The sequence below is a fragment of the Drosophila willistoni genome, chromosome 3R, assembly GCF_018902025.1.
Source record: "Drosophila willistoni isolate 14030-0811.24 chromosome 3R, UCI_dwil_1.1, whole genome shotgun sequence".
NCBI lineage: Eukaryota > Metazoa > Arthropoda > Insecta > Diptera > Drosophilidae > Drosophila > Drosophila willistoni.
The window spans coordinates 17704171-17731102 of record NC_061086.1 but is presented as its reverse complement, the minus strand read 5'-3'; the positions used below and the strand labels follow the sequence as shown (position 1 = coordinate 17731102).

Below are 26932 nucleotides of genomic sequence, written 5' to 3'. Positions count from 1 at the left end.
ACTAGTAAAACATATCTTATTTATGTATTGCTCAGATTTATTTAAAATAACGAATTATTTCTATTTTTGTTTTGAAATCTACGAAAGAGTGCCATATAGTTTAACGCTGGCCCGATTAATATCATAGGCATACCAATTGGAGAAGCCAGCATAATCGCCAAGGGGAAAAGGCAAAACTTTGGTGAGGTAATTGTTCATATAATCAATTGGCAGCTTATCCAGAATAACGCTCTCCTATGGTTAAACAAAAAAAGGTCCGCATTGATATTTAAGAGGATTTTTTAATCAATACTTACATTGTATGGGCACAAGTGATTTGCATTAGTATATGGTAAAAAGGCCCCAAATAGGAAATTAGCTATGGAATTTTTTTGTGGGTTTTCAAAAAATTTACATGCGTCGACTGTGATATTATAAAGGAAGGGCTTATAACCATTATACCGTTTATACAAGGCCAAATTAACCTAAAAAAAGTTATAAGAATTATTTATTGCTGTAAAAAAAAGGGAATATTGAATTTACTGATACCTTTATTTTAGTTACTGGTACTTTATACAAATTCACTTTTACGGAAACATATTTGTAGCTTCGATTTACTGCTTTTATGTGACAATATTCAAAGTCCGCGAAGCTTTTATCCAATGGTGTGCATTTAACGTTAGTGAACTCAATACGGGCTGCAATCTTTAACGAAAATTTATTTTCTTTTAAATTCAGTTAATGATAAAAAACTTACTTCTGTAACTCTTAGAGTTAGCAAGAGCATCCAAAGGAAATTAGTTATGAATTTCATTGGAAATTATTTGAGTGGTTATGCTCTTATCAGACAAATATATGAACTAAACTCTTTCCGTTCAATAGCAGTTCCTAAATATGTAATTAGATAGTCCAACGTTGCAAAACGAGTGTTCCAAATCAAATCAAAAATTGTAATTATGATTATTATATTCATTATATAGTCTGTCAAATGGATACATTTATTATACCATGCACTCAGAAGGTGAAATGGTATATTACAGTGAACCAAATGTATTTAACAGGCAGTAGAAACATTATTTCGACACTATAAAGCGCAGTTTCTCCGTTCATATGAATACCTAGATCTTGGAAATGATAAAATACCGTAGAGCCACCAAATTTGGTATGTAGACTAGTGTAGAATAAAATTGAAAACACTTGCTTTCATTTATACATGGTATAACATAGTCGACACGACGTACATCAGTTTTTCTTATTCTCTCATAAGACACAAGTAATTAAAATATTGGGTAATGCATAAATTAAATATGACCAAAGAACTAGAGTATTTAAAAACAAGTAAATATTTTATTATTAACATATAAAAATTATTTATTACCCAATTTAGAATAAGTTATGCATTATATACCAAAAAGTGTCTAGAATAAATGGATAATCATTTATTATCAACACGATTGGGAGTGAACGTGGTGATAAGAGCATTCTAAATTTTTATATTGAGTTTTGAATATAAAGTGGAATTTCCTCATGATAATTCTCAGCACAAAATTTATGTTATCAGTTGTTTATATTAAAGCTCAGTCAAAATATCTGTGTCAGTCTCTGCTCATCAGTTTGCTGATTCGGTTTGCAATGTGGAAATATCAATTTATAGGCTGCAGCGTGATTTGTTGGCTGTTAGTTGATTTAGTGCTGGGAAAGGGAATGATAGAAGTCTTTAAATGGAAGCAGATCGACTACCATAATCGCGGTGAACAAGCGCAAACTTCGCATGGGTATGGAAGATACCGATATAGCGCTAGAGACTCGCGGCCTATAGACAATGTCACTGACACATCCTATATTGCCTACAACAATGTGCCAATGGGTGTTACACATTTTCGTGGACGACTTTTTGTAACCATGCCCAGAAGGCAGACTGGCATACCATCGACCTTAAACTATATTGACCTGCGTCGGGATGGCAGGTGGAACAGCAGTCCAAAGTTGAGGGCTTACCCAGATTTCGAGTTGAACCAGTATAATCACAGTGCCCACAATCTTGTATCAGTCTATCGGACCTCGTTGGATCAATGTCAACGATTGTGGTTCATTGACACAGGAATGTTGGAATATCCAAGTAAGGCAGAAATTAAGTTTTTCTATTAACCGCAAAATAATTTCGTTTATTTTGCTTTACAAGATAATCGTCAGCAAATAAAAAGACCCAGCATCTGGATCGTTGACCTCCATACTGACCGGGTTATCAAACGCTTTGAAGTCCCAGAGACCATTGCGCAAATCGGACGCGGCATGGCCAGCATTACCATCGACATTGAAAATGAACGAGACTGCAATTGTGCATTTGCATACATACCGGATCTGATTAATCGCAAGTTATATGTTTACAGCTTGGCCGAAGATCGCATCTGGTCGTTTGAACACCCTTTCTTCAACCCTGATCCATTGACCAAAGAATTGAACATTGCCGGTCAGTCCTTCCGTTGGCCCGATGGCATCTTCTCCACGACCTTGGGACCTCGGCATCCGGATGGCAGCCGAAGTGTCTATTTTCATCCCATGGACAGCTACAATGAGTTTGTAGTCTCCAATCGAGTGTTGCAGCACGAGCCAAATGCAGCTCGCTCAGATCATGGTAACGATTTTCAGTTGTTGGGCTCCCGCGGTGAACGAAAGCAGTCCACCATACATAAATATGATCCACGGACCCAAGTTGTTTTCTACAATGAGGTACAGTCTAATGGTGTGGGCTGTTGGAACACCAATAAGCCATTTGCGGTGGCCAATCATGACATCGTCGCGTCGAATGCTCAGGAAATGATCTATCCAAGTGATATGACGGTTGGTTGCACACAAAATGCACAGTTCGACATTAGCTAATAACAATAAATATTTTCATACAGATTGACGAGGAAGGTACCATTTGGGTTGTCACCAATTCTATGCCAATTTTCATTTACTCTACCTTAGATCCAAATGCCTACAATTTCCGCATTTGGAGGCAAAATGTCTATGAAGCAAAACGAAATACGGTTTGCGAATGAATTGTAATTATTTATGGGGTCTTACGACTGATTTGAAATCAAACAATAAGAAATTTTAATCAAGTTGTTTTAATTAAAATCTGCATATCATACAATACTTTAAGTTTAGCCTATTGTAACATATACATTAACATCAGCTCGACGAATTCCATGGATGAACCAACGCGAAAAAAATCCATAATCCCCTTCTGGAAAGGGCAGAACATTCGTCAATTGATTATCTAAAAAACTAATCGGCACTTTCTCTACTATTACGTCATCCTGTGGAAGATAAATTCTGATATTGTCAAGTTTAGTGTATTATAATCGTTATACCCTTACAGCATATGGACACGTGTGATTCGAATTAGAGTATGGTACATATAAACCTCTCAAAAATTTAATAAGCGGATTTTTCCCCGGATTGGCCAACGTTTTGCAAGCATCAAATGTTACATTGTAAAGAAACGGCTTAAATCCATTTAGCCGTTTCCACAATGCAATATTTCCCTGAAAAAACAATCAAATTTATTCTATAAACATATACATATTTTAATCAAATTCAATAATACCTGTACACCATCGACTGGTAATTTAAAAAAATGCGCTCTCAAAGATGCATATTTATAAGTTCTATTTACAGATTTAAGGAAACAATGGCTAAATACCAAAAACCTTTCGTCATGGCTGGTGCACTGGATATTTGTGAACTCAAGCCGAGAGTCGACCTTTAAAAGAATATAGATTCACCTCTGAATAATCTTTAAACATATAACAGTATTTACTCTATGTAATATATTCGCGATAAAAACCAATAAAGGCAATGCCAGCTTTAAATGCATTATAGTCCACCACAGATGAAGAAAAAACTATCAGAAATCAGGAAAAATTATAAAAATGTAGTCTTTCTACTTAGTTTTGTCGATGTTAGACTAATACAAATAGGAAAACACAGCTGAATCATCATATGTCAGGTCAGAGTTACCAAAGCGAAACAATATTTGATGCCCCAACAGGCATACTAAATGCCTCTATCATTAGAAGTATTCAATACAATATTTTGTATTAGTATATAAATAATGATTGATTTTAACTCTTCGAAAAACTTTATCAATCGAATTAAAATAATGCTTAACAGTCGGATAAGTTCTTTTTGATATATCTATCTTTTTGAAGAAGCTTTTTATATTTCAGAGATGCTATAAATTTTCACAAAGTTTTTAACATAATATAATTATCTTATTGGATACGATTATTGATTTGAACTCTGAACAAAAAATTCATTGGATAATTAATTTTCAACAACAATTCAAAAGCTCTTAAGCGCATAATGTAATGCGTCAGTTATTAGCTTATAGTGCCATATACTTTAACATCACCTCGAGGAATTCCATGGACAAACCATTGAGTAAACAATCCATAGTCACCTTCCGGAACGGGCAATACATTTGTAAACTGATTATTTAAGAAATCCATAGGAACTTTCTCTATTATTACGTCATCCTATGGAGCAAATTATCTGAAATTGCGAAATTTAAAATAATATTTTCGTGACCCACTTACGACAAATGGACACGTGTGATTCAAATTTGAGTATGGTAGATATAAACCTCTCAAAAAATTAATAACAGCATTTTTTCCCGGATTGGACAATATTTTACAAACATCAAATGTAACGTTGTAAAGAAAAGGCTTATAACCATTTAGGCGTTTCCACACGGCAATATTTCCCTGAAATCAAAATCGAATTCATTCTATAAGCTGTTTCCGAGAAAAAAATATAATAATACCTGTATACCATCGACCGGTGTTTTTAATAAATGCACTCTTATAGATGCATATTTATAAGTTCTATTCACAGATTTAAGGAAGCAATGTTTAAATATCACAAAAGTTTCGTCATGGCTGATGCATTTTATATTTGTGAACTCAAATCGAGTGTCGACCTTTAAAATAATATAAAATTTATTTCTTTTATATTTTTATAAATACTTTATAGTATTTACTCTATAAACAACATTCGCGAAAAGAAAATATATAAGAAATGAAAACTTTGAATACATGATTATACAAAAACTTAACGAAAAACGAGAAAATCCATGAGACTTTAGTCTTTGTACTTCGATTTCTAGATGTAAAACATTATAAGTTAGGTCGAAGTTACCGAAGCGAAACTAAATTTAATGCCTCAACAAACATACTAAATGGCTTTACCATATTAAGTATTTAACAGAATATTACATGTTAGAAGAAAAGTTTATAAATTATATTAAAAATTTAATTTTTTCGATATTTTAAATACAAATTCAGTGATAATATAAATATACTGAATCTACCTCCATTGAAATGTATTTTACTGATAAGTCAAATGAGTTCTAATTGGCTCGACCGTCTGTCAACTTTTTCTCTTGACGTAAATAGAAATCATCGATTATAAATTGACTTGTTGATCATGACACAATAATATTTGCCAAAATCTCTTCTAGACCTGAAAAATTGTACACATTTATTAATATATTACAGTAATTACGCGTTCAACCGAATATCGCGTTCTAGCGTTCTAAAATTCATTGGATAAAAATGTTCAACACCTCAAAAGCGCCTAAAGATATTTAGTACTTAGTGTTGTATTGTACCATATACTTTAACATCTGCATAATGATTTCCATAAACAAACCATCTCGTAAAGAATCCATAATCTCCTTCCGGAACGGGCAGGATATTTGTGAATTGATTATCTAAAAAACTTATCGGAAGTTTTTCCACTATTACGTCATCCTGTGGAAAATAAATTCTCATATTACCAAATTTAGTGTATCATAATTGTAAGAAACTTACAACATATGGACACGTGTGATTCATATTGGAGTATGGTACATATAAACCTCTTAAAAACTTAATAAGCGGATTTTTCCCCGGATTGGCCAACGTTTTGCAAGCATCAAATGTTACATTGTAAAGAAAAGGTTTATATCCATTAAGTTTTTTCCACAACCCAATATTTCCCTGAAAAAGAAATGTTATTTATCCTAAGTACTAAGTTTAATATAAACGTCAATAATACTTACCTTTATGCCGTCCACTGGTAATTTTAAAAATTGCGCTCTCAATGATGCATATTTATAAGTTCGATTTACAGACTTAAGGAAGCAATGTTTAAAGAACAGAAAGCTCTTATCATGGACAATGCATTTGATGTTTGTAAACTCAAACCGGGAATTGACCTTTAAAGAAATAAGATTACATTTCTGAATAATATTTATATGTAAATGTTACAGTATTTACTTTATTCACAGCAATCGCCAGGACGAAAAATAAAAGCAATGCTAGTTTTAAATGCATTTTAATCAGCCACTGATAAAAAGCTTAGGTTTGTCGATGATGGACTAATGGGTAACACTATTTATACATTATAAGCTCGGACAAAGTTATCAAAGCGAATCAAATTAAATGCCCCACCAAACATACTAAATGGCTTCATTATTAATAGAACTTGCCATGATATATAAACTATGATTGGTATGTAGTGCTGGAGAAGCCTGCATTAAAAATAAATTTTGTACAATTAAAATTATAATCATGGACTTAGAACAGACTTAACATATGCCAAACTTTTATCCAACGTTTTCTAAATGATTTACAAACTATAATTGCAATCAAAGAACTTAATTGAAAATAGACAAGCCAACTTTTTAGAACGTGATTAAGAATTATATTGTTTTAATGAATACTTTTCGTCAATTTATTTGAAATTAAGTTCGTTTATGTAAAAAACCTTCATATCTCTATTGCATAACATTGAGAAAACACGATTATGTATAATGTAATGACGCTCATTCTTTCTATTCGCTAAATTTATGAGAGTGTAAAAAATATTTTGACATCAGCACGAATGATATCATAAGCGATCCAGGTGGTGCAGAAAGCATAATCACCAAGGGGAAATGGCAAAACACTGGAAAACTGGTGGTTCAAATGGTCAATAGGAAGTTTGTCCAGTATTAGGCTATGCTGTGAAAGACAAAACTCTTTCGGTTTCAAATCAATACAAAACTATTTACTATTTTTTTCTCTTACATTGAATGGGCATTGGTGATTCATATTTGTAAAAGGTAGATAAAGGCCTCCTAGAAATTGAGCTATCGGATTTTTACTCGGATTTTTTAGATAATTACAAGCATCTACAGTGACATTATACAGAAATGGTCTATATCCATTAAATCGTTTCATTAAAGACAAATTAACCTGAAAGTATAAAAATGAAACTTAAATAAGTTAAGGCGTCTTGAAGCAAGTGAGTCCCAAACTCTTAAATTCTGATACTTTTGGTGTACCTTTACTTTAGTTACTGGCATTTTAAATAGGTTCACCTTTAAGGAAACATATTTATAGCTCCGGTTTATGGCTTTTATATAACAATATTCAAAATCAGCAAAATTTTTATCCAATGGACTGCATTTGACGTTTGTAAATTCTACATGGCCTGCAATCTATTGAAATAGATTCTATTTAAATTTCTTTTTAGAATCAAAAATCTACAAAGAATGCCCTTACCTCAGTAACTTTAATTGCTGACATCAGTAGCCAAAGCAGACCAAATGTAACATTCATCGAAACGAATTTTGAAATGACTGAATAAGAGTGTAATGTAATTTTATTGAGCACATCCATTAAATAAAGTCATCGATTTTTCCAATAGTGCATGACGAGAATCTAAACAAATTACCTGAAAAGTAATAGCCAATATAATTTGCGGTCAAGGTTACGTAGTTGGACACATGTAATTACATAATCAGTTTTTTATTACCAGAATTTTGATGATTTTTGTTGACGAATCTATAAGAGTGTTAAAAATATTTTAGCATTATGTTGTGTAAGCACTTATTCATTTTGAAATAAATTAACATAAAGTCTATATAGTTTATGTTAAATATTCGTATATGGCAGTAATAGCTCTCAACAGAGTGTAACGAGTTATATAAGATTGTGTTTATAAAATAATGGCTAGACTTTAAAACTCTCGAATTACATCAGATATCACACAAATGTATAAGCCAATTTAGACGCACTTTACACAATATAAAACGATTTATTCCATATTTTATTTTAATTGCTTTTATTATTAAAATTCTCATCAAAAATATAATAGACTTTTTCATATTGATGCTATATTGAGAAAGAAATGGGATGGAAAAGCTTTGTAATTAACCTTATTCAAGTAGACAAAAGTTTTTTTGAATTTTAAAAGTTTATTTTTCTATGAATATAAACAAAATCTTGGCTGAAACAAACGAACCTCGGCATGGGACACTCCGAAATGTTGCTAGTAAAAGAAAAACAAGAAGTTGGAGTTTTTCCACTATTTTCACATTGTTATGGGGCATATTTTTCGTGCCCATGACTTCATCTGTGGCAAGGATAAACGACAGAAAAGTCGTGAAAACTTTTCTATGTTATTAAAACTTTTGTAGATTTATTTCATTATTTAAAAGACAAGACGTACGCCGTAACTAAAAAAACCAAAAACCACGAAAATGTGGTTCCTTTTTGCTATTATTAATTAATAGAAAATTTAACAAAACAAAGAGACATATCAAATTGCTGAAATCTACACAAATTTAACAAATAATTTACTTAAAGGTTTATCTAAAGAATTGAACTATGAACTAAGGAAAACGAAAATTATAGTTCTTGAATGGTAAATAAAAAGTTTCCAACGTGGACTTAACTCATATACTTGATGGTAGGCTGTTGGCGGCCGTTGATTGGCTCAGTTCGCCAGCGAGGGCGGCCTAAGAAATAATTTCATAAAGTGTATTGCTTCTTGTTAATGAATCTTGCGAAGTGCTTTCCTATTAAATTTAATTCAGAATATTTATTTTACTTCACTGAATTAATGTGATTAGTATTTCTAAACCTTTGATACATTTTTGAGAATTAATGGCTAAAAAAGGGCATAAATTCGATCTCTAAAGTCTGTGGAAATGTTCCTTATTTACCGAAATTCTCTTCGACATTATAATAATTAAATCAAAATAGATTTCAATTGGAAAAACTCATTTGACTGCCCTCGAAAAGGAAAACAGAAAAAAAGGGGAAAAAAACCTTTTGCATCTCTAATTATTTATGCAAAAATTGTTGCAAACAATCTTAATTTAGTTAAATGTTTAACTTTCGGCTTGCGTACGTTGATTAACAGCCTGATGCGAGGTCATGTATGAACCTAAGCATACGTTGTAGATGCCACGCCTTAAGGGTATGCAAATAACAATAAGGCTGAGATTCTTATGCCTGTATACAATTCGTTTACTTTGTTGTCTTTTGCTGTTTGAGTTTTGTACTTGCGTGTAAACATGCATGATTAAGCTGCCAATGAGTGAAAGTGAGGCAAACGAAAAATTAGCATAAAACCAACATGGGGAATAAAGAATGAACTTGGAACCCAAAATATATTTTATACATTGATTAAAATATCAAAACATTTTCATTGTAGACGTAAAAAAGATATAGAACAAGATATAGTCAAAAAGAAATCAAAATACTCCAGTTTAAATGTTGATTTCTTTCTGATTTTATTTTTCAATAAGATTAGAGATATTGGCTAATTGCAAATGGTAATCCTTCAGTTTAAAACAGTTTCAAGAACCAACTAAGATGCTTGGCTTAAATTAGCCTTAGCTAAAGTTAAGTAATTATTAAGAAATTCAGTGAGCTACCGCAAGATGAAGTTGAGGTGTAACTTTTGAGTTACAACTTACTTCTGGGTCTAATGAACCGTGTATGGTAAGTATGCAAACGTGTGAGAGTCTCTGTGTTTGTGTGTCTGTGTGTGTGTGTATGTGTGTGTACGAGTAAAGTAAATATTATTTGATGTTGTGTGGAAAAACATTTGCAGGTGGTTCAAGCTTACGCTTCTTCTACTGTATGTGTTTATGCATAAAATATTTACAAAGTTATATATGTATGTATGTAAGAGTTTGTGAGTGTGTGTGTGTGTGTGTGGCTTTTGGCTGAGTCCAATTTGCCCAAATGTACAAGTGCGAGTTTGTATTTCTTGGTTTTTTTTTTCTTCTTTTTTTTATTACTTTTAAGTTTATTTAGGTGAAGCGCATGAAGCGAGAGAGAAAGCACCACATCAAAGCATAGCACGTGGCACGCATGAGTGGCAATGGCAAAAAGTACAACAGCAGCAATAACAACAACAACAACAACATCAACAACAACAATAATAACAGCAACATCAACAACAAGGATGGAATGCGGCCGCAATTGCAGTACACACAGAGTTGACCACAAAACATGCGCCTGGTTAGCCCCTGCAGTAAGGAAGGCAAAAAGCATCAAAAAAGAAGTAGTAGGATAACCAACAACATAAGTAAATCAACTGCTGCACAGGACGTATGTGAATTCGTAATCTAAACTTTTATACTAGTTGACTCGTTGGCTCGTTTTCGTTGCCTTTTTTGTTACATCAACGTTGGGTCAGCCAGGAAACGGAAATTGCTGCTGTTGGCCCGTTGACAACAGTAAAAGAAAGAAAAAAAAACGCCATTAAGGGAGTGGGGGCAAAAAAACGAACCTGAAATGCAGGGTATAGGAACAAGAAAACACGACACTTGCACCTCAAGTTGTCGAGGAAGTTTCAACTTGATTTTGCAACAACTACAACAACAGCCGCTGTGCTATGCGACAATGACATTATACGGATGGCAATCGCTAACCGTTTTGTTTGACCGATCCATTGAGTGACTCCATGATTGCAAATTGCAATTGCATGTGCCATAGAGTCGATACTCGTATGTTCTCGTTATTGTTGGTTTTGCTGTAGTTGTTGTTGTTGTTGTTGATGTTCGTTTGTTTATTGGGCCATTGATTAAGCGTGGCCAAGTTGGCGAATGGTTAACTGCTGGCCATACCCACCCCAAGGCAAACTAAAAGTTCTGTCCATTCAGTTGAAAAAACCATTCAGTTTGAATTCTATATGACTTCTGCTACTGCTTTTCGTTGCATACATTTGGCTCACATGTGCTGCTTAGTGTTGCATGCATTTTGGCTTTGAATGCTTAATGCAAATTGATTTGCTCCCTTGTTTTATTTCTCTTTAACTTAATTTGGCTTAAACGAGTTTTTGCAGAAACTTTAAGTTGTACAATTAAGACCGGGCCAAAAGTCCGCAAGAAAAACTATTATGCAACTTGTTACCTGATTTTACCGCAGGCAGACATAAGCCCCACCATCCGACAATACGCCCACATCCACACCATGGCATTGCCAGTTCGCTGCACATTTTCGCGCTGGCATACGAAAAATTTTTAACTTAAATTACTTTTCGTAATAACTTTATTTTGTAATTTACGTAAGTAGAAGTAAAAGTAACATTTATGCAGCTGCATAAAAAGCCACGCCAAAAAAAAGAAAGTACCTGGCAAACTATGACAGTGCACGTAAGAAACCAAAAAAAAAAAATGCCAAGGAACTTGCCACCATTGAGCCACGTCCGTTGGAAAATCTTTGCAAATTTGCTGAGATCGTTAAGAGATGGGAGTACACCAGAAGCTCCCCTTTGCAATGGATTGGCCTTGGTCCTAAACTATAAGGTACTTAGCATATAATAAATGTGCCTAGCCAGAAGTCGATTGAATGTCAAGCTTAAGAATGATCTTTAAAACTGTATACATTCAATAAATTCATTTTAATTGACACTCAATTGTACTATTAATAATATATTAATTATTAATAATATAAAAAGCGAATATAAGTTGCAAAGTATGTTTCGTTGATCGATGACTAACATATTAAAGAAAATGCATTATTATGCATTAATTTAATGCATTATTAATTGTCATTTAAAAGTCACCTTCATCAAGACTTTTTGTTTAATCGCGGTGAATTTAATTTTTTTAAATGTCCTAGTTTTAATGTCATTATAAAGTATGCATTTTATGTTTATAAACTATTTAGAGGTAGAAAACTGCTTGCTACTTTGTCTCCTTGTTGGGCCCTTTTTTGTTTCGTTTATGTAATGAGGAAAACTTTTCCTATATGCAATTTGCTGTTTGTTCTTTCACTTGGTTTTCTCTTTTTCCTTTCTTCTCGTACTACTCGTATTCTATTTCTCAATGCTCTATTTTGGTTGCTGGTCTACTTGTCCTTGCAAAATACCATTTGCATTTCGCCCAAAAGCACAGCCATAACCACAGTTTCTAACAAAAAGAAAGCGCCACACTTTACCTCAATAGTCAAACAAAAAGTGCGGCATACTTTGTGGCGCTTAGCATGCCAAACATGTGCCTGTGCCCATTCGGCACTCCGTCTGACATACAAATCATTTTGTTGAGTAAGGAGCGGGGAATACTGGCCTAAGAGGGATGGGTAAGTAAGGTGAAAAAAGAGAAATAGAGAGAGAGAGAGAGAGAAAGACCCATAAGGAGAGCATCGCAGTAATGTAAGTGAAACAAACTCGAAATGGAAAAATACATATTTTATGTATGACGAGGGAAAACTTTTAACTTACCTTTAAGACTAAAAAATGCAAAAGCACCAAGATGATGTTGTTGGTAAAAAAAAAAAAAAAAAAAAAAAATTTGTGTTGTATGTATTTCAATTATGTTTGCAAATGGCAAAACGCTTTGACAATTAATCACATAAATCAAAGGACTGTTTGCCCCATACATTGCATGACAAACTAAACTTGAATGAATCTCATGGAGATGCTAAAGAGGGCCCACAATTATGCGTACATTTCGAGGAAAACAAATGGTAAAAACAAAATCCATAGAACCAGATACATACAGACTACAAACAGCTAAGTGAAAAGTGTAAAATGCAAAAACTCATTGATGACTGAATGCAACCAGAAGAGTCGCATCCACGTCAATGGCAGATCCTCTTTTCTTATTTCTTTGCCTTTCTCTTCTGCTTTGTCTCAGGCTCAATAACGAAATGCAAATACGACAAAAAGCGAAAGCAAACTCTCAAATACGCACGATGATGTGAAAGAGATGATGGAGATGGTGCGTGGAGGAGGGGAAAGGCTATAGCTAGAGCAAATCGAACGGCACAAAAGCGAACAGAAAACTGCCAAGTGCCCGTCGTGGCAAGGCGGCAAAAAGTATGCTAACATTTTTCCATGACAACCTTATAGAATACCAAATGCCCTGCCCTCATTTCGGCTTTTTTTTATATACGTTAAAGTAAAGGATAAGAGCAAATATTTTAGAAAAACAAATGTTGAATTGCTCTTAATGAAATTATTCAAGTCCTTGACATCAAAGAAAAAACAGAAAGGTGATGCAAATTCCTTTATTCGCTTTTTGTTGTGGTTTTGGTCTAGTTCCCATAGATATGTCTTTAGATCTACATTTTGATGATGTCTATATAAGCATTTTGATTTGGAGTGCCAATATGCTCTATTTTGCTGAGGGAAATAGTGGAAAAAATAGAAAAACAAAATTGAAATGTATGCTAGAGTTTGTAGCACGGCAAAGAAAATGGCGTTAGCTGCAGCGCATAGAATTGCAAATTCAATTTCAATTCAATTGAGCATGTGTTTGCAGCAGCACATGCATATGCTGCTTCTACGTGAATGTGTGTGGCTGAGTGTTTGTGTGTGCGTGTGTGTGGGTGTGTATGTTGATGCATTGTGTGAGCATTGTTGCGCTCTTGCTGCTTGTTGCATTGTCACTTATGGTTGGAAAACGATATAACATCAGCCCTATACTATACTTTATATGGCAAAAATGTTACGGGGCAGTTCTGGCTTTGTCGTCTATGCAATTCGATTGCAAAATTCAACTTTGTCGCAATTGCGCGAAAATGCCAAAATATTTGCCAAATGTATTTTTTTATTAAATTACAACCAAAGTAAATAATTCGCTCTGATGTGTATTTGTATGTGTGTGTGTGTGTCTCTGTCATTAGAAGACATTTGCCATCCGCCCGCAATTAATGCCAATTGAAGCTCATTAAAATTGAAATTTTGCCGCCAGAATGCAATTGCGTATTATAAACATTTTTGTTGCTGTGAATGTTAATTAGATTTGAATTTGAAAATTTTATGCTATTTGCTATCGAAAATAAATAGAATGCGAATGATGATGCCAAAATATATGGCAAATGCATGCATAAAATGCCAACTTAAATCAACAAATATTATTTCGATGCGACCCCTGACTCTCAATAATATTGGAAGGCAATGAAAGCGCTTTTAATGATTATCATTTACCAATGACACTGGAGGCAGAGGCAGTAGCAGAGGCAGCAGCAGCTATAATCAAATTAAAATTAACAAAAACTCGCCTGATTGCAAATTAGTTGCTAAAAATGTGCCTAAAATTGAAATTGTTATCTACTCGAATTTTGCTGATGGGTTTTTGTAGCCTCCTCTACCATTTATTCATTCATTCAATCGTTAGTTCGATCCACATTTGATGCTAGAGTTTGAAAAATTTTGTTAGCTGTGTTTGGCTGTTTGACTGTTGACTTCTGCTGACTGCTTAGACAACCGGGCAAACGGATCAAAAGTTAAATTCATGTTTGACTTTTCATTCGAAAAATTGGATTTTGCATTTGCCCAACAAAACTTTTCTCACTCACAGACGGATAAGCCGCTCATAGTGAAAAGAGACAGCTAGACAGATAGAGGGGAAAAAAGAGAGAGCACGAGAGAAAAATTGAAAAGTTTTTAGTTTTACAACTAATTTATCAAATTTCAGAGATTTGTTCAGTTTGAGTTCGCAGTGGGCATGGCTTTGGCTTAACTGAGTTTACAGTTAGCGATCCAGCAGCCTGCTAAATGCCAGAACAATAGCCCCATAAAAATAATTTTCATATTTTTCAATTAGATAAGTACATAATATCTCGGTCCAGGATAGGCAGCAACAAAAACTCTAGTCCTAAACCATAGTAAAGCATAAACAAATCGAGTCGTCAATTTGCTAATTGCTGTGGTTTTCCCTTTAATTACAACCGCAATTCTACAAAATACCACCAAACCATAAGCTACCAAAGGCAAAAAAAAAAAAAAACACAAATAAAATTACCAAATAAAAAAAGTGCCCAATAAAAATAAAAACCCAGCTCTCTGAATAGGTGGTGGCGGCGCAGCGGTTGAATGCTGGTTGGGTGCTACTTTGGTTGAATTGTGAATCTACCCTCGGGTGTTGCTGGCACAATTGAAGCGTGTTATTAGCTCTAATTGTTATAAAGCCCTTTTAATTGGGTGTCTGATAAAGTTGAGCAAAGAAAAAAATAAGAAAAAAAAACACAGAAAAGGCAAAGAAAAAAGAAAGAGAAAAAAGTTCAAGTGTTAGTCTAAGCAAAGGGCCGTCTCATCTTTAGCTCTTTTTTTTCTGCCATTAAACCATTTTGGCAAAGGGAAAGGTACCATTCACCTTAATGAAAAAAGGGCTTTGTGAACCTTTGCCTGTTTTAGGCTTAGTATTTCGTTTACCTTCTCTTATATACATATATATTTGGTAAAACTTTTACTAAAGTATTTTTCACACGCGCCACACTGCGTATACGTAATCGTAGGTAACCACCAACTCCAAAGAGACCAAGCATGGGCAGGGGGAATAAACTGGCATTTGTTTTTTCAATGGAAGCTTTTTTGTTTTAAGCATCTTGTTAACATGGTTTCAGCATGCGGTTTAATTAATTTTCAATGTATTTGCGTGTTGGATAAACACACGTGCCACCCCCACTCACACCCTTGCGCCGGATTCAGCATTCCCAGCGACGATGTCGTCAACGTGCACGAGCATAAAACATACCAAACTCGCCGCTAATCCATTTTCAATTAGTCGACTAGAGAGAAAAAGAGAGAGAGACAGAAAGCCGCCAAAAGTGGACTTAGAGAGTGGACTAGCGTAACCGCTGCGAATGGCTTTAGAATGGTTACAAAATGTTGCAATGTCTGAACTTTAAACAGATTATTTTGGCACTTTAAAAATAGAAAATCCCTTTTTTATTTTACATTCGATTTGCATTCTAGACTTAAATACAGTGGGCGGTCTATGCCTTCGTTTTAACCTTAAGAAAAAATTATAGGCATAAATATTGCGTTCTTATCAATATAATCCCATTTAAAAGCTTAAACATTTGTTCGGATTTGTCGCATTTGACGCTTTTTTTTTGTCGTTTTTGAAGGTTTTTTGTTTTTGATGATTGTCTGCCAGCTAATGGCTTTCGATTGGTTGGGCAAGATGAATGGGCTGGCCATTTATTATGGATGTCTGACAAACGGTTTATTAATATGCAGAAGGTGAAGAGATGTAGCCATGAGATGACATAGAACACCAAGAAGAAGGAGAAAAAAGCGTTGCCTACTTTTCAGCGATATCTACTGGCTTCACAAATCCAATCCACATGGCGAACGGTGCTCCATAATCGTTTGCGGACGTGTAGTTGTCATCAATGCAAATACAATGGCATCGCACTTGTCAGCATCAGCCTCATCGATGGCATCGTCATCCTCGCACTCGCATGATTGATCAAGTGCGTGCGTGCCAGGGACAGAGACAGAGACAGAGACAACACCAACACTAGCAACACCGACGACACCAACATGAAGCAAGGCAAGAAGCGTTGCCAAACCATTTTTCTGACATTTAGTTGACAGCGCACATTTTTGTTTGCTTTTGCTCGTAATGTGCCCTCAACATGGACATCGGTTCATGTGAGTGCTTAAAAAGCATTTCACGCCCGTCCCAGCAAGAAGGACACTCGTGTCTGATTTGACATTTATCACTGCACTGTGGGGTTCAACCACATTTCTTTACATTGCATAAATTATTATTATCAATCAATTAAGAAATGAACACCCACAAAGGCATTATATATTGTAATTTTAATATATCTTTTAGAGCCTATATACTTCTTCATTTCTATAGTCAAGAACGATAAGTTTCAGACTACGGACGGAAAAATATAATACGAATAACTCATTTAATTATTTTTTCTAATCATAATAAAATCAATTGAAACCATAATTAATCTCCATTCATTTGTCACTTACACTTTTTTCATATTCTCACTTATGTTTGTAAGTTGTTGTTGTCCCACAGTGCCTTGTAGTTGTGCCGAATTAAATGGTATGGGTGATTTGGCATTGATGGAGCAGTTTAAAACACGCCAAACGCACTTCTAATGAAAACAGTTTGACCGTGGTTTGCTCTCATGACAAAGTCCGCTAAGTGTGCTAATCCAATTGGCAATAGTACAGAACGGAGAGGGCGGACAAACGCAAAAAACAAAAAAGAACGAAAGAAAAAACGAGAAAAGGAAACCAAATCCCAGGCTTGTCTAATGTAATTCGTGATTCAGCATAAACTGCCAAAGGGAGCCGCACCCAGGGCCAGGATTTATTGGCAAGCCGCGACTGCTTGAGCTTGAGCATGATGGCTTTGCCAATGTGTTTGGGCCTGGCTCTGCTCGTGGCTCCTGGCTCCTGGCTCACTATCAAACAGGCGGATAGGCCAATTGCCAATTGTCAGATACAATTTATTCCTCCCTTAGATGCTGCCACGGCTGCACTAAATGCGAATTGAAAATAAAATATTACACAGAGATTGCAGCAGCAATGCGAAAAAATGAAACCCACTGCCATGACAAAGAGCAAAAGAAACGGAGACAAACAAACATCCAATGCAGCAAACAGCAACACGATTACGCCGATGGCCATGCAGGGCTGGGAACAGGCAACAACATCAGCAGCAGCAGCAACAACATCAACAGCAACAGCAACAGCAACGGTAGAGACGGCGACGATCATCAAGCGCAAAAGGAATCGTAAAACAAAAGCGACAGATAGTTTGCAGTGTGCCATAAAAACGGCAAACCAACAACAGCAACAACAGGCTTAACCCAGAATATCCAACCAACCAATGTGCTCCACACTTCGTCCACCTACCCATTGAATATGGGCTCAGTTGGAGGCAGCGCCAATCGATTGTGGGTGACTTTTTTCTTTGTTTTCGTTGGCGTTAAGTGTTGGTCTGCATTGAGGGAGGGAGTTAGGAAGGGCGTAAAAAAAGAAGGTAGAACTTGTGCTGTCGTCGTTCTGATAGCGACACACACACACACACACACACAGGAACACACTGCACCGGCAGCAGCATCATCAATGACTGCTTACATGGTAGGTGCATTAGGCTGGTACCTAACTTGTAACTCTCGTGAATAAAATTAAATGGAATGGGCATGAAACCGAATTTATTAATGAGTAAAACCGAATGAATCAACTCTGAGAATCAGTTTGTTCTGATCTAAATTTTATCATAAATATTCTTGACCAATATCAAATATGATAAAAGATCTAGCTCTCTACCCAAGCCTGAAAAGTCTGTAGTCCGCTTATTGATTGATTGTAGATTCATGGAATAATATTATAATACGTAGATGTACGTATGTATGTGCTTAATTTTTATCTTATTTAAGCTTACTAGATCAACAGTTTTTTTTTTGTTCAACTTTAGAGTTTTGCTTTTGAGCTAAATGCATTTGCATTCAACGCCAATAGAGAGAATCTCTCTTGTCAAAATATGATAAAATCAAATAAAATAGCTAATATAACCACAAATTCAATATTAGGATTCTTTAGATACCGCTTGATCAGTTTCTATGAATAGTGAGATATAAAATGTCATCTTTTCATTAGAGCCACTCTATGACAAATCAGCAGACATTGCAGTGTAGAATGCAATGCACAGTGCAGTGACACCTTGAGGCGCTGTTGGCAAACTGCAGAAATCACATAAACGTGAATGCCCAGCCCAGGTCTGGTTTTGGTCTTTCTATCTCTGTCACACTTTCGACATTTTCACAATCGCAAAAGCACATAGAATAAGTGAGTGAGTCGTAGGGTTTATGGGTTGGGACAGCAGCAGCACCAGCCACGTCGATAGACAACCCACATGCAACGGCAGCAAATGCAACGTAAAAATGCATAAATCCGTGGGATTTAAAGATTTTGTGGAATTTGTGATTTTTCGCATTTCGTTTGCTTTTTATTTTCCACGTTTCGCTTTCGGCTATGCCAGGATTTCGTGGCTTTTTGTTTTTAGTTTGGAACGCCCCAAAGTTGCTCTCACACACACACACACACATATTTATAGATAGACCCCCTAGAGCCTGGGCGTGACTGGATTCATGAGCTATATATTGGCGCGAAATGTGTGTGTGTGTGTGTGTGTGTGTGTGTGTGTGTGTGTGTGTATGAGTTGGGGGAGGAAGCCATAGCTCTGGTTTTTCTTTCTCGCACTCGTTTGACTGTTTAACACGCGCAATCAGCAATGCTACAAATTTTATATGACATTTTAAGTTGTTTTGCATTGCCATGCCAACCCAAATTCGCCTCCTTAACGTGTCCTGCGTCTGCTTTGATTTGCTTTCAACTGGCAAAATCAAAAAAAAGAAAAAATAACAGCGCCGCAACCGGGACCGGGGACCATTCTGTGCTTGGGGCCACAATATATCCACGCTTAGGTTCTATTGTTCCATTTGTGCGTTGCGAATGCGAACTTTTTAACACAACTCAAATGCAGATTTCATTTTAGCTGCAGGTCCTTTACCATTGCTGCTGCAATAAATGCTGATAAAACAACAGCAACAAATATACCAAAACATGTTGCATACAAACATGTTTGCACTTAGAATAATTTGTACAGCATGATGTTATTTGAAATTGTATTAACTCGTATTCGATTTACTTGCCTACGAAATTAACATCACATAATGTGTATATAGAACTAACTGTCTAAAAAAAAATACATGTGTAGCTTACCCTATCGAAAAATTCATAGCTTACATTTTGCAATGGGAAAGAGATCTATATCGAAAAGCAAGCCTAAGGTCCGGGATGGACGAAAGACGACATTATCCACCAAGGTCACAGCAGGAGATGCAGCGAAAAGTAATTCTACTAAGAGTGGAGTCAAGACTGAAAGTCCCAATAAATTGGAGCCACCAAAACCCGAAATGGCCTGCAGTCTGCAGCAAATGATTATGGTTAGCATTGAGCCACATCGTCATAGTGGGATATTTCTGGCCCGCAGCCGGGATGATGCCATCATGCTGCTCACTCGTACTTTAGCGCCGGGCAACGATGACTGTAGTGAACAGCGTTTCATTGCCGATATGGCTGGCAAACGGTATGAGTATCGCTCCTGGTCGCCCTTTCAATCGAAACTAGCCGCTGCGATCCTAAGCGGGGTTTCCAATATACACATTGGCCATGCCTCGAAGATATTGCTTTTGGGTTCAGGACTCGGAAGCACTATAATGCACGTTGCCGACATTGTGGGCGAATCGGGCACCGTATATGCCGTAGATCATGGAGACTGGTCGGAAGGCCTCTTGGCTGTGGCGCAAAAATACTCCAATATTGTGCCCATTATCGATGATGTCACCATGCCTTACAAATATCGCAAGATTATCTCGGATTGTGTTGATATGATATTCATTGATACGCCCCAGTTGGATCAAGTTCGTACCCTAATGTTGAATTCTCGCCACTATCTTAAGGTGGGCGGGAAATTCGCCATAGTTTTGCAGTCCGATGTCATTGATGGCAGCACTCCGGCGGGAGAGACCTTTGCCAATAAGATTAAGCGCCTCAAACAGGAACAGTTTCAGCCACTGGAACAGATTGCTTTAGATCCTTTTGCACCGGGTTACATTCTCGTCGTGGGACTATACAGTCTTGGGCCAATTCGTCCCTCGAATAAGGAAAACCAAAAGGAAAAAGGCGATCAATTTCAGTCACACGCAACAGAATAGTGAGAAATAATTGACTGTTATAAGTACGTTTTTCTATATCTTTAAGAATTATTAAATATTGATTTAATGCATTGAAGTGAACCGATTATTTTTGTTCAGTTGGTGGGACTAGAGTACTGAGTAACTACTAAGTAACTTGTTCGTCCAGCAGCCGTTACTTATTTCACTTCCGTACTTACAATACCGTTTGTACCTTACTTTATTTTTATACAGGATGCAAACTTTCTATTATCTTTTTAGATATCAAGTTACCATCTAGTTATATACATACATTATGACTGATTAAAAACTTTCCAATGGTAAACAAACCATTTAAACCGTCCCCCCCAAACTACGGTCATTGCCTCGTAATTCAGGACTTTTAGATTTCCCAAATTTTTGGCTTTCGTTCTTGTCCTACGTGATTTAATGAACTGTTGATTTGGCCAAATGCGAGTGAGTAGATTTTTGTTGGCAATGGCAGTGCATATACAATGTTTACTGGCGTCAAATATTGTATAAACTCATGGTATCCAAAAGAAACTGACAAATTCTGCTCATATTTGGCTTTACGCTTTGGCTGTGCTGTGCGTTTCAAACAGTTTTAATGTCGGTTGCTAGAGAGAGAGAGAGAGAGAGGGAGAGAGAGAGAGCGCAGAATGGGGAGAGGTGGTAGGCGGTGCAAATGGCGCCATAGGGAACAAGGGAACATGGGGCAGGGGATAAAATTATTTAACATGTAAATCAAGGCAGAGCCCAAATGCGAAAAATCTAACAGAGCAGAGTGAAAAGTTTTTTAATTTCAAAGCAAATATCAAAAACTGGAGAGTTGGTCGATGTGTGTCGTGTGGGTGTGAGTGTGAGACCGTGGGGTCAAATGGGCGGCATTTTGGTGAGGGGGGCGGCTGTGGGGAATGGAAGATTATGAGGCGGTAAAATCGCGATGATTATAGTCACGTACTTGTCACCCACCCAAACGCAACGTCAACTCCCATTTCTGAGTTGTAATTATACATACGTACATTTGTATGTACATACATATATACAAATGTATGTATGTTTGTTTGTATGTACATATATATACATACATAGGTACCTATACATGTAACTATATATTTGTTTGCTAGAGAGAGATTCTATGCATGTGTGTGTTGCAAATATTGACGCTGAACTTTTATTTACGCGAACAAATGTTCAAGTTTCCAACAAAAGATAAATATGAAGTATTCTAAATCGTTGGCAAGCCACGCCCATATATATCCTCACATACATACATACACTCAAGCCCCCTCCACCCCCACCAGCCAATTCACCATACAGACACACCGACACAAAAACATACAGACACATACATATACACTCTGTGAGCCATTTACTCATTTAACTGACAGTTAAAATTACAAACGCTTATCATGTACCAGAATCATATCATACGGAATAATTTATTATGCCAACGCTTAATGTAATTCCCGAGCAGCGAAATTTTCGCTTCACATGCCAAGCGACCTCCGCATATGGGATGGCAGCATGAGAATGATGAGATGAGAGTCTGGGCTGGTTAGCTGAATGGTTTGTCTTTGAGATAGATGGAATAAAGTGCGCAACATACGAAATGAATACAGGAACACACATTCCCATATTCAGACTCACACACACATACACAGACATATGTATGTATGTATATACGTTTATGGTATATACACTCACTCGCACATAGTTTTATTTGCTCAGCCTTAGCTTCCTTTTATTCTTGAAATGCTCGCGTAATAGACAACGAGTGGGTGCGGAATTGTGGGTGAAGGAGTACGAATGCGATTGTGTGCTGGTTTATGCTCTACACCCTGAGGTTAATTAAGATTTTGCCATGCATTTGTTTGAACAAATGCTTAAGAGGGAGCAAAGGAGGGAAACGTGTGACAGGAGAAACTTCTTAGCCGGATGCCCTCGTCAAGTTAGCGAAATGAAAAAGTTTTATTAGTTGTAATCCCCAAATTAAATTAGAATTGTTACTTGTAATTAAACGCTGACAAAACACACGTGATATATGATTAATGGGCTAGCACTTCATTTAAAGATGATTGTTGGTTTTTACAAAAATTGCAGCAAAAATTTTGATGGTGGCAAGTTTCAGTAACATTTCCAAGTTTACTGTAAATAAATAATTCATATTCTGCCAGAAATCCTTCTATATAAAATCAAATCTCATATACCATCACCAAATTTATTCGAAAACTTTAATAGAATATATTACCACTTATATACTTATATGTTCTTTATCAGATAATTTTTAAGAAAGTTTGATAAAAACATTCACGTTAGCACGATTAATATTATAAGCCATCCAACTTGTATAGAGAGCATAATCTCCAGTAGGGAATTTAAGGACATTAGTTAAGTGATTGCTCACATGATCAATAGGTAGCTTCTCCACAATGAGGCTATGCTGTGAAAGAAGAAACTTATTCGCTTTGAAATAAATTCACATAAAGTCTATATCATTGCTCACATTAAATGGGCACTTGTGGGCCATATTCGAATATGGCAGAAAGAGCCCTGATATGTATTGAGCTAGTGGGTTTCTGTTCGTATTTTCAAAATATTTGCAGGCATCGATTGTGACGTTATAGAGAAAGGGAATATATCCATTGAATCGCTTCATCACAGAATAATTAACCTAAAAATTTGCATAACATATTAAATTAAACAGTATGCATTAGGGGAATCTACGATACCTTTATTTTAGTTACTGGAACTTTAAATAAATTCACTTTTAAGGAAACGTATTTGTAGCTTCGGTTTATGGCTTTTATGTAGCAATATTCAAAGTCGGAAAAATTTTTATCCAGAGATTCGCATTTAACATTTGTGAATTCCACATGGCCTGAAATCTTTTCAAACCGGTTTTATACAATATGTCTTAAAATAATTGTCTTTCTATGAAGAATAAACTTACCTCAGCAACTTTAACCGCTGCCAACAGTAGACACAGCAAACCAAATATGACATTCATCGGAAAGAACTGTAAAATGACTGATTATATGTAATTTTTATGAGTAATAAAGCAAAACCATAAAGCGAACAATTAGTTTAATTGCTTTATCCAATAGTGCATGTCGAGAACATAAAAAAAAACCGTCAACAAATTTGATTTCAATACAATTTACAGCGAATGTCAACTGGTTGGAAACGGGTGGATTGTGCTGCGCAAGATGAAAAGTCAAACTGGATCCATTACTTACACCACTACACCCACTGAAACTATTGACCGAAGGAACTGATCCCGCCTGACTTCTTTTGGAGCTAATATCATTCGAGAAGGATCTTCGGCGAAATAACAACATCTTTGGCAATTTGATGATATTGTTGGCAGGCGATTTCAGACAGACGATTGCAGTAATTTCCCGTGGAACACCTGCAGATAAATTGAATGCTTACTTGAAGGCATCACTTTTGTGGAATAACGTAAAAACATTATCGTTAACCACTAATATGAGAGTTCAACTTCAAAATGATCAAACTGCTGCACTATTTTCCCAGTTGATGCAACAACTGGAGAAATTACTCTTACCAATGACTTTTGCCGATTTGTTGACTCTCAATTAGCTCTTATTGAAAATGTTTTCTCAAACATTAGTGAGAATTATCAAAATTCTGCTTGGTTAAGTCAACTGCTCTCGCCGCAAAGAATAATGATGTACACGCACTGAATTTCACCATTCAATCAAAAATCGATGGCGATTTGGTGACATATAAATCCGTTGATTCCATAACAAATCGCGCTGATGTAATAAATTATCCAACGGAGTTTTTGAACTCTCTCTTTTGAACACATAACTTGCAACTCAAAGTTGGTTCAGTTATTATGATATTGCGTAATTTAAATCCAAAACAAAAAACTAATCCATCTGGTGGAGAAGCGGAGTTTGCCGGGTTTACTAGTATAGTAATAATAAAAGAATCATTTTCTTTAACCGGTGACTTTATTAAACAATTAAAGGTAAATCTATCCTATAAAATCTAGGAAAGTGTCAAAAATACTTTAATATTAGCACGGTTTATATCATAAGCCATCCAACTTGTGCAAAGAGCATAATCACCAGTAGGAAATGGCAGAACATTAGTGAACTGGTTATTTATATGATCAATTGGAAGTTTATCCATGATAAGGCTATGCTGTGAAAGAGAAGAAACCAAAATATGTTGAAATAATTTAACAAGAAATCTATATCTTCGCTCACATTATAGGGACACTTGTGTACCAAATTCGTATATGGCAGAAAAAGGTCGGATAGGTAATGAGCTATTGGGTTTCTGTTCGGATTTTCTATGAATTTGCAGGCATCCACTGTGATGTTATAGAGAAATGGACGATAACCATTAAATCGCTTCATCACAAGAAAATTGACCTAAAAATTTGCACAACATATTAAATTAAACAGTATGCATTAGGGGAATCTACGATACCTTTACTTTAGTTACTGGAGTTTTAAATAAATTCACTTTTATGGATACATATTTGTAACTCCGGTTTATGGCTTTTATGTAGCAGTACTCAAAGTCGGAAAAGGTTTTATCCAGAGATTCGCATTTAACATTTGTGAATTCCACATGGCCTGAAATCTTTTGAAATCGGTGTTATAAAATATGCTCTGAAATACACATTTGTCTTTCTATGAAGAAAACTTACATCAGCAACTTTAATTGCCGACAACAGTAAACACATTAAAGCAAGTATGACATTCATCGGACAGAAGATTAAAATGACTGACTATTTAAGTTATTTTGAACATATGCCGAAACCATGAAGCATATCATTATTTCAATTGCTTTATCCAATAGTGCATGTCGAGCACTTAAATAAATTGGCTAAAAATTGAGAGTTCTGTTGGTGTCTGTATCAATGAAAACTACTGCACATTTTAAATTCAAATACCTCCTATAGAAAAATGGAATTATCAATCAAACACAAATTTGGGACTAACAAAAGTTCTTAAATATATCCGTCGACTTATTCGAGGGATATTTAATTACTTAATCCTGATTTTCAATCAGACAAAGGATTAATTAATATAAGGCAACAATATTTATGCCTTCAGATTAGTAAATTCTACTTATTCATATTCCTTATCAAATAAAAGCCAAGACAATTATATTAATTTATTAGAATTAAATGAACATTTGCTAACAGATTATGGGTAAAAATATAGACTTAAGTGCCATGTGGGTACTTATTCTTACTGCAATGATGTATGATTTTACGATTATTTCAAAAATGTATTATACAGGTACCCGATAAATGTTTAATTTACTTTTTATTCAATGGAAAGATAAACTTAGTTTTATAATTTACGAAAGAGTCATATACACTTTCACATCAGCACGCTTTGCATCATTACCAGACCAAATCATTGCCAAGCAATAGTCACCTTCAGGAAACGGCAAAACTTTAGTTAACTTATGATTTAAAAATTCAATATGGAGTTTTTCCAATATAACGTCATGCTATTACAAGAAAGATCAAATTTCAAAAGTCTGAACTACAATTAGTGTCGTGATAAATCGCACTTACATTAAAGGGACATGAGTGATTTATATTTGTAAATGGTAGATATAAATCGCCAAAAAATTTTGCTATTGGATTACGATCTGGGTTCTGCAAGTACCTACAACCATCCACTGTATAATTGTAAAGGAATGGCCGATAGCCATTATACCGTTTTAGTAGAGCAATATTAACCTAGAATTACAATCTTTTGTTAATTATAAAGTGTTACTTATCAATTGGATTCGATGATACCTTGGCAGTTGTTACGGGTAGTTTAAACAAATTTGCTCTCAGTGATATGTATTTGTAAGATCGATTTACAGCCTTTATATAACAATATTGAAAATCAGTGAAACTTTTGTCCAACGAATTACATTTAATATTTGTAAACTCAAATCGGGAATTAACCTTGAAACAAAACAATACTTGTAATGAAATTAAAAAATTAGTTGTTGACTAAAACTCACTTGCATTATTAAACTTGCTATTACAATCAAACCGAGCAACCGCAACTTCTTGCCCATTATAGTGGATTTTCTGAATATCGAGTAAAATATTTAGTTTATGTATATGTTTATTTATATAGCTTTAACTAATTGAAATGAAAGATCAATTAATGATAGCAAGG

The 26932-nt window shown here is 35.4% G+C and overlaps 5 protein-coding genes across 5 annotated transcripts; 2 read left to right on the top strand and 3 right to left on the bottom strand.

Moving 5' to 3' along the window:
- Positions 1–1612: 1612 nt before the first annotated feature.
- Positions 1613–3082, top strand: LOC6647725 (L-dopachrome tautomerase yellow-f). The gene is made up of 3 exons (XM_002070699.3): positions 1613–2098; positions 2162–2820; positions 2883–3082. Exons 1-3 carry the CDS (start codon positions 1684–1686, stop codon positions 3021–3023), a joined length of 1215 nt encoding a protein of 404 aa, XP_002070735.1. The 5' UTR covers positions 1613–1683; the 3' UTR covers positions 3024–3082.
- Positions 3083–6857: 3775 nt separating this feature from the next.
- On the bottom strand, positions 6858–7580 carry LOC26530165. Its single transcript, XM_015177529.1, has 4 exons — positions 7557–7580; positions 7337–7492; positions 7080–7247; positions 6858–7013 (listed from the first exon to the last, which is right to left on the bottom strand). Exons 1-4 carry the CDS (start codon positions 7578–7580, stop codon positions 6858–6860), a joined length of 504 nt encoding a protein of 167 aa, XP_015033015.1.
- A 12111-nt stretch (positions 7581–19691) lies between these two features.
- On the top strand, positions 19692–20856 carry LOC6647726 (rRNA 2'-O-methyltransferase fibrillarin 1). The gene has a single exon (XM_002070700.3). The coding sequence runs from the start codon at positions 19773–19775 to the stop codon at positions 20778–20780; it is 1008 nt and encodes a 335-aa protein (XP_002070736.2). The 5' UTR covers positions 19692–19772; the 3' UTR covers positions 20781–20856.
- A 2190-nt stretch (positions 20857–23046) lies between these two features.
- On the bottom strand, positions 23047–23769 carry LOC26530235. The gene is made up of 4 exons (XM_015177532.1): positions 23713–23769; positions 23492–23647; positions 23266–23433; positions 23047–23202 (listed from the first exon to the last, which is right to left on the bottom strand). Exons 1-4 carry the CDS (start codon positions 23767–23769, stop codon positions 23047–23049), a joined length of 537 nt encoding a protein of 178 aa, XP_015033018.1.
- A 1007-nt stretch (positions 23770–24776) lies between these two features.
- LOC26528875 lies at positions 24777–26828 on the bottom strand. The gene is made up of 4 exons (XM_023178278.1): positions 26772–26828; positions 25224–25379; positions 24998–25165; positions 24777–24932 (listed from the first exon to the last, which is right to left on the bottom strand). The coding sequence occupies exons 1-4, from the start codon at positions 26826–26828 to the stop codon at positions 24777–24779; spliced, it is 537 nt and encodes a 178-aa protein (XP_023034046.1).
- Between the last annotated feature and the right edge of the window lie 104 nt (positions 26829–26932).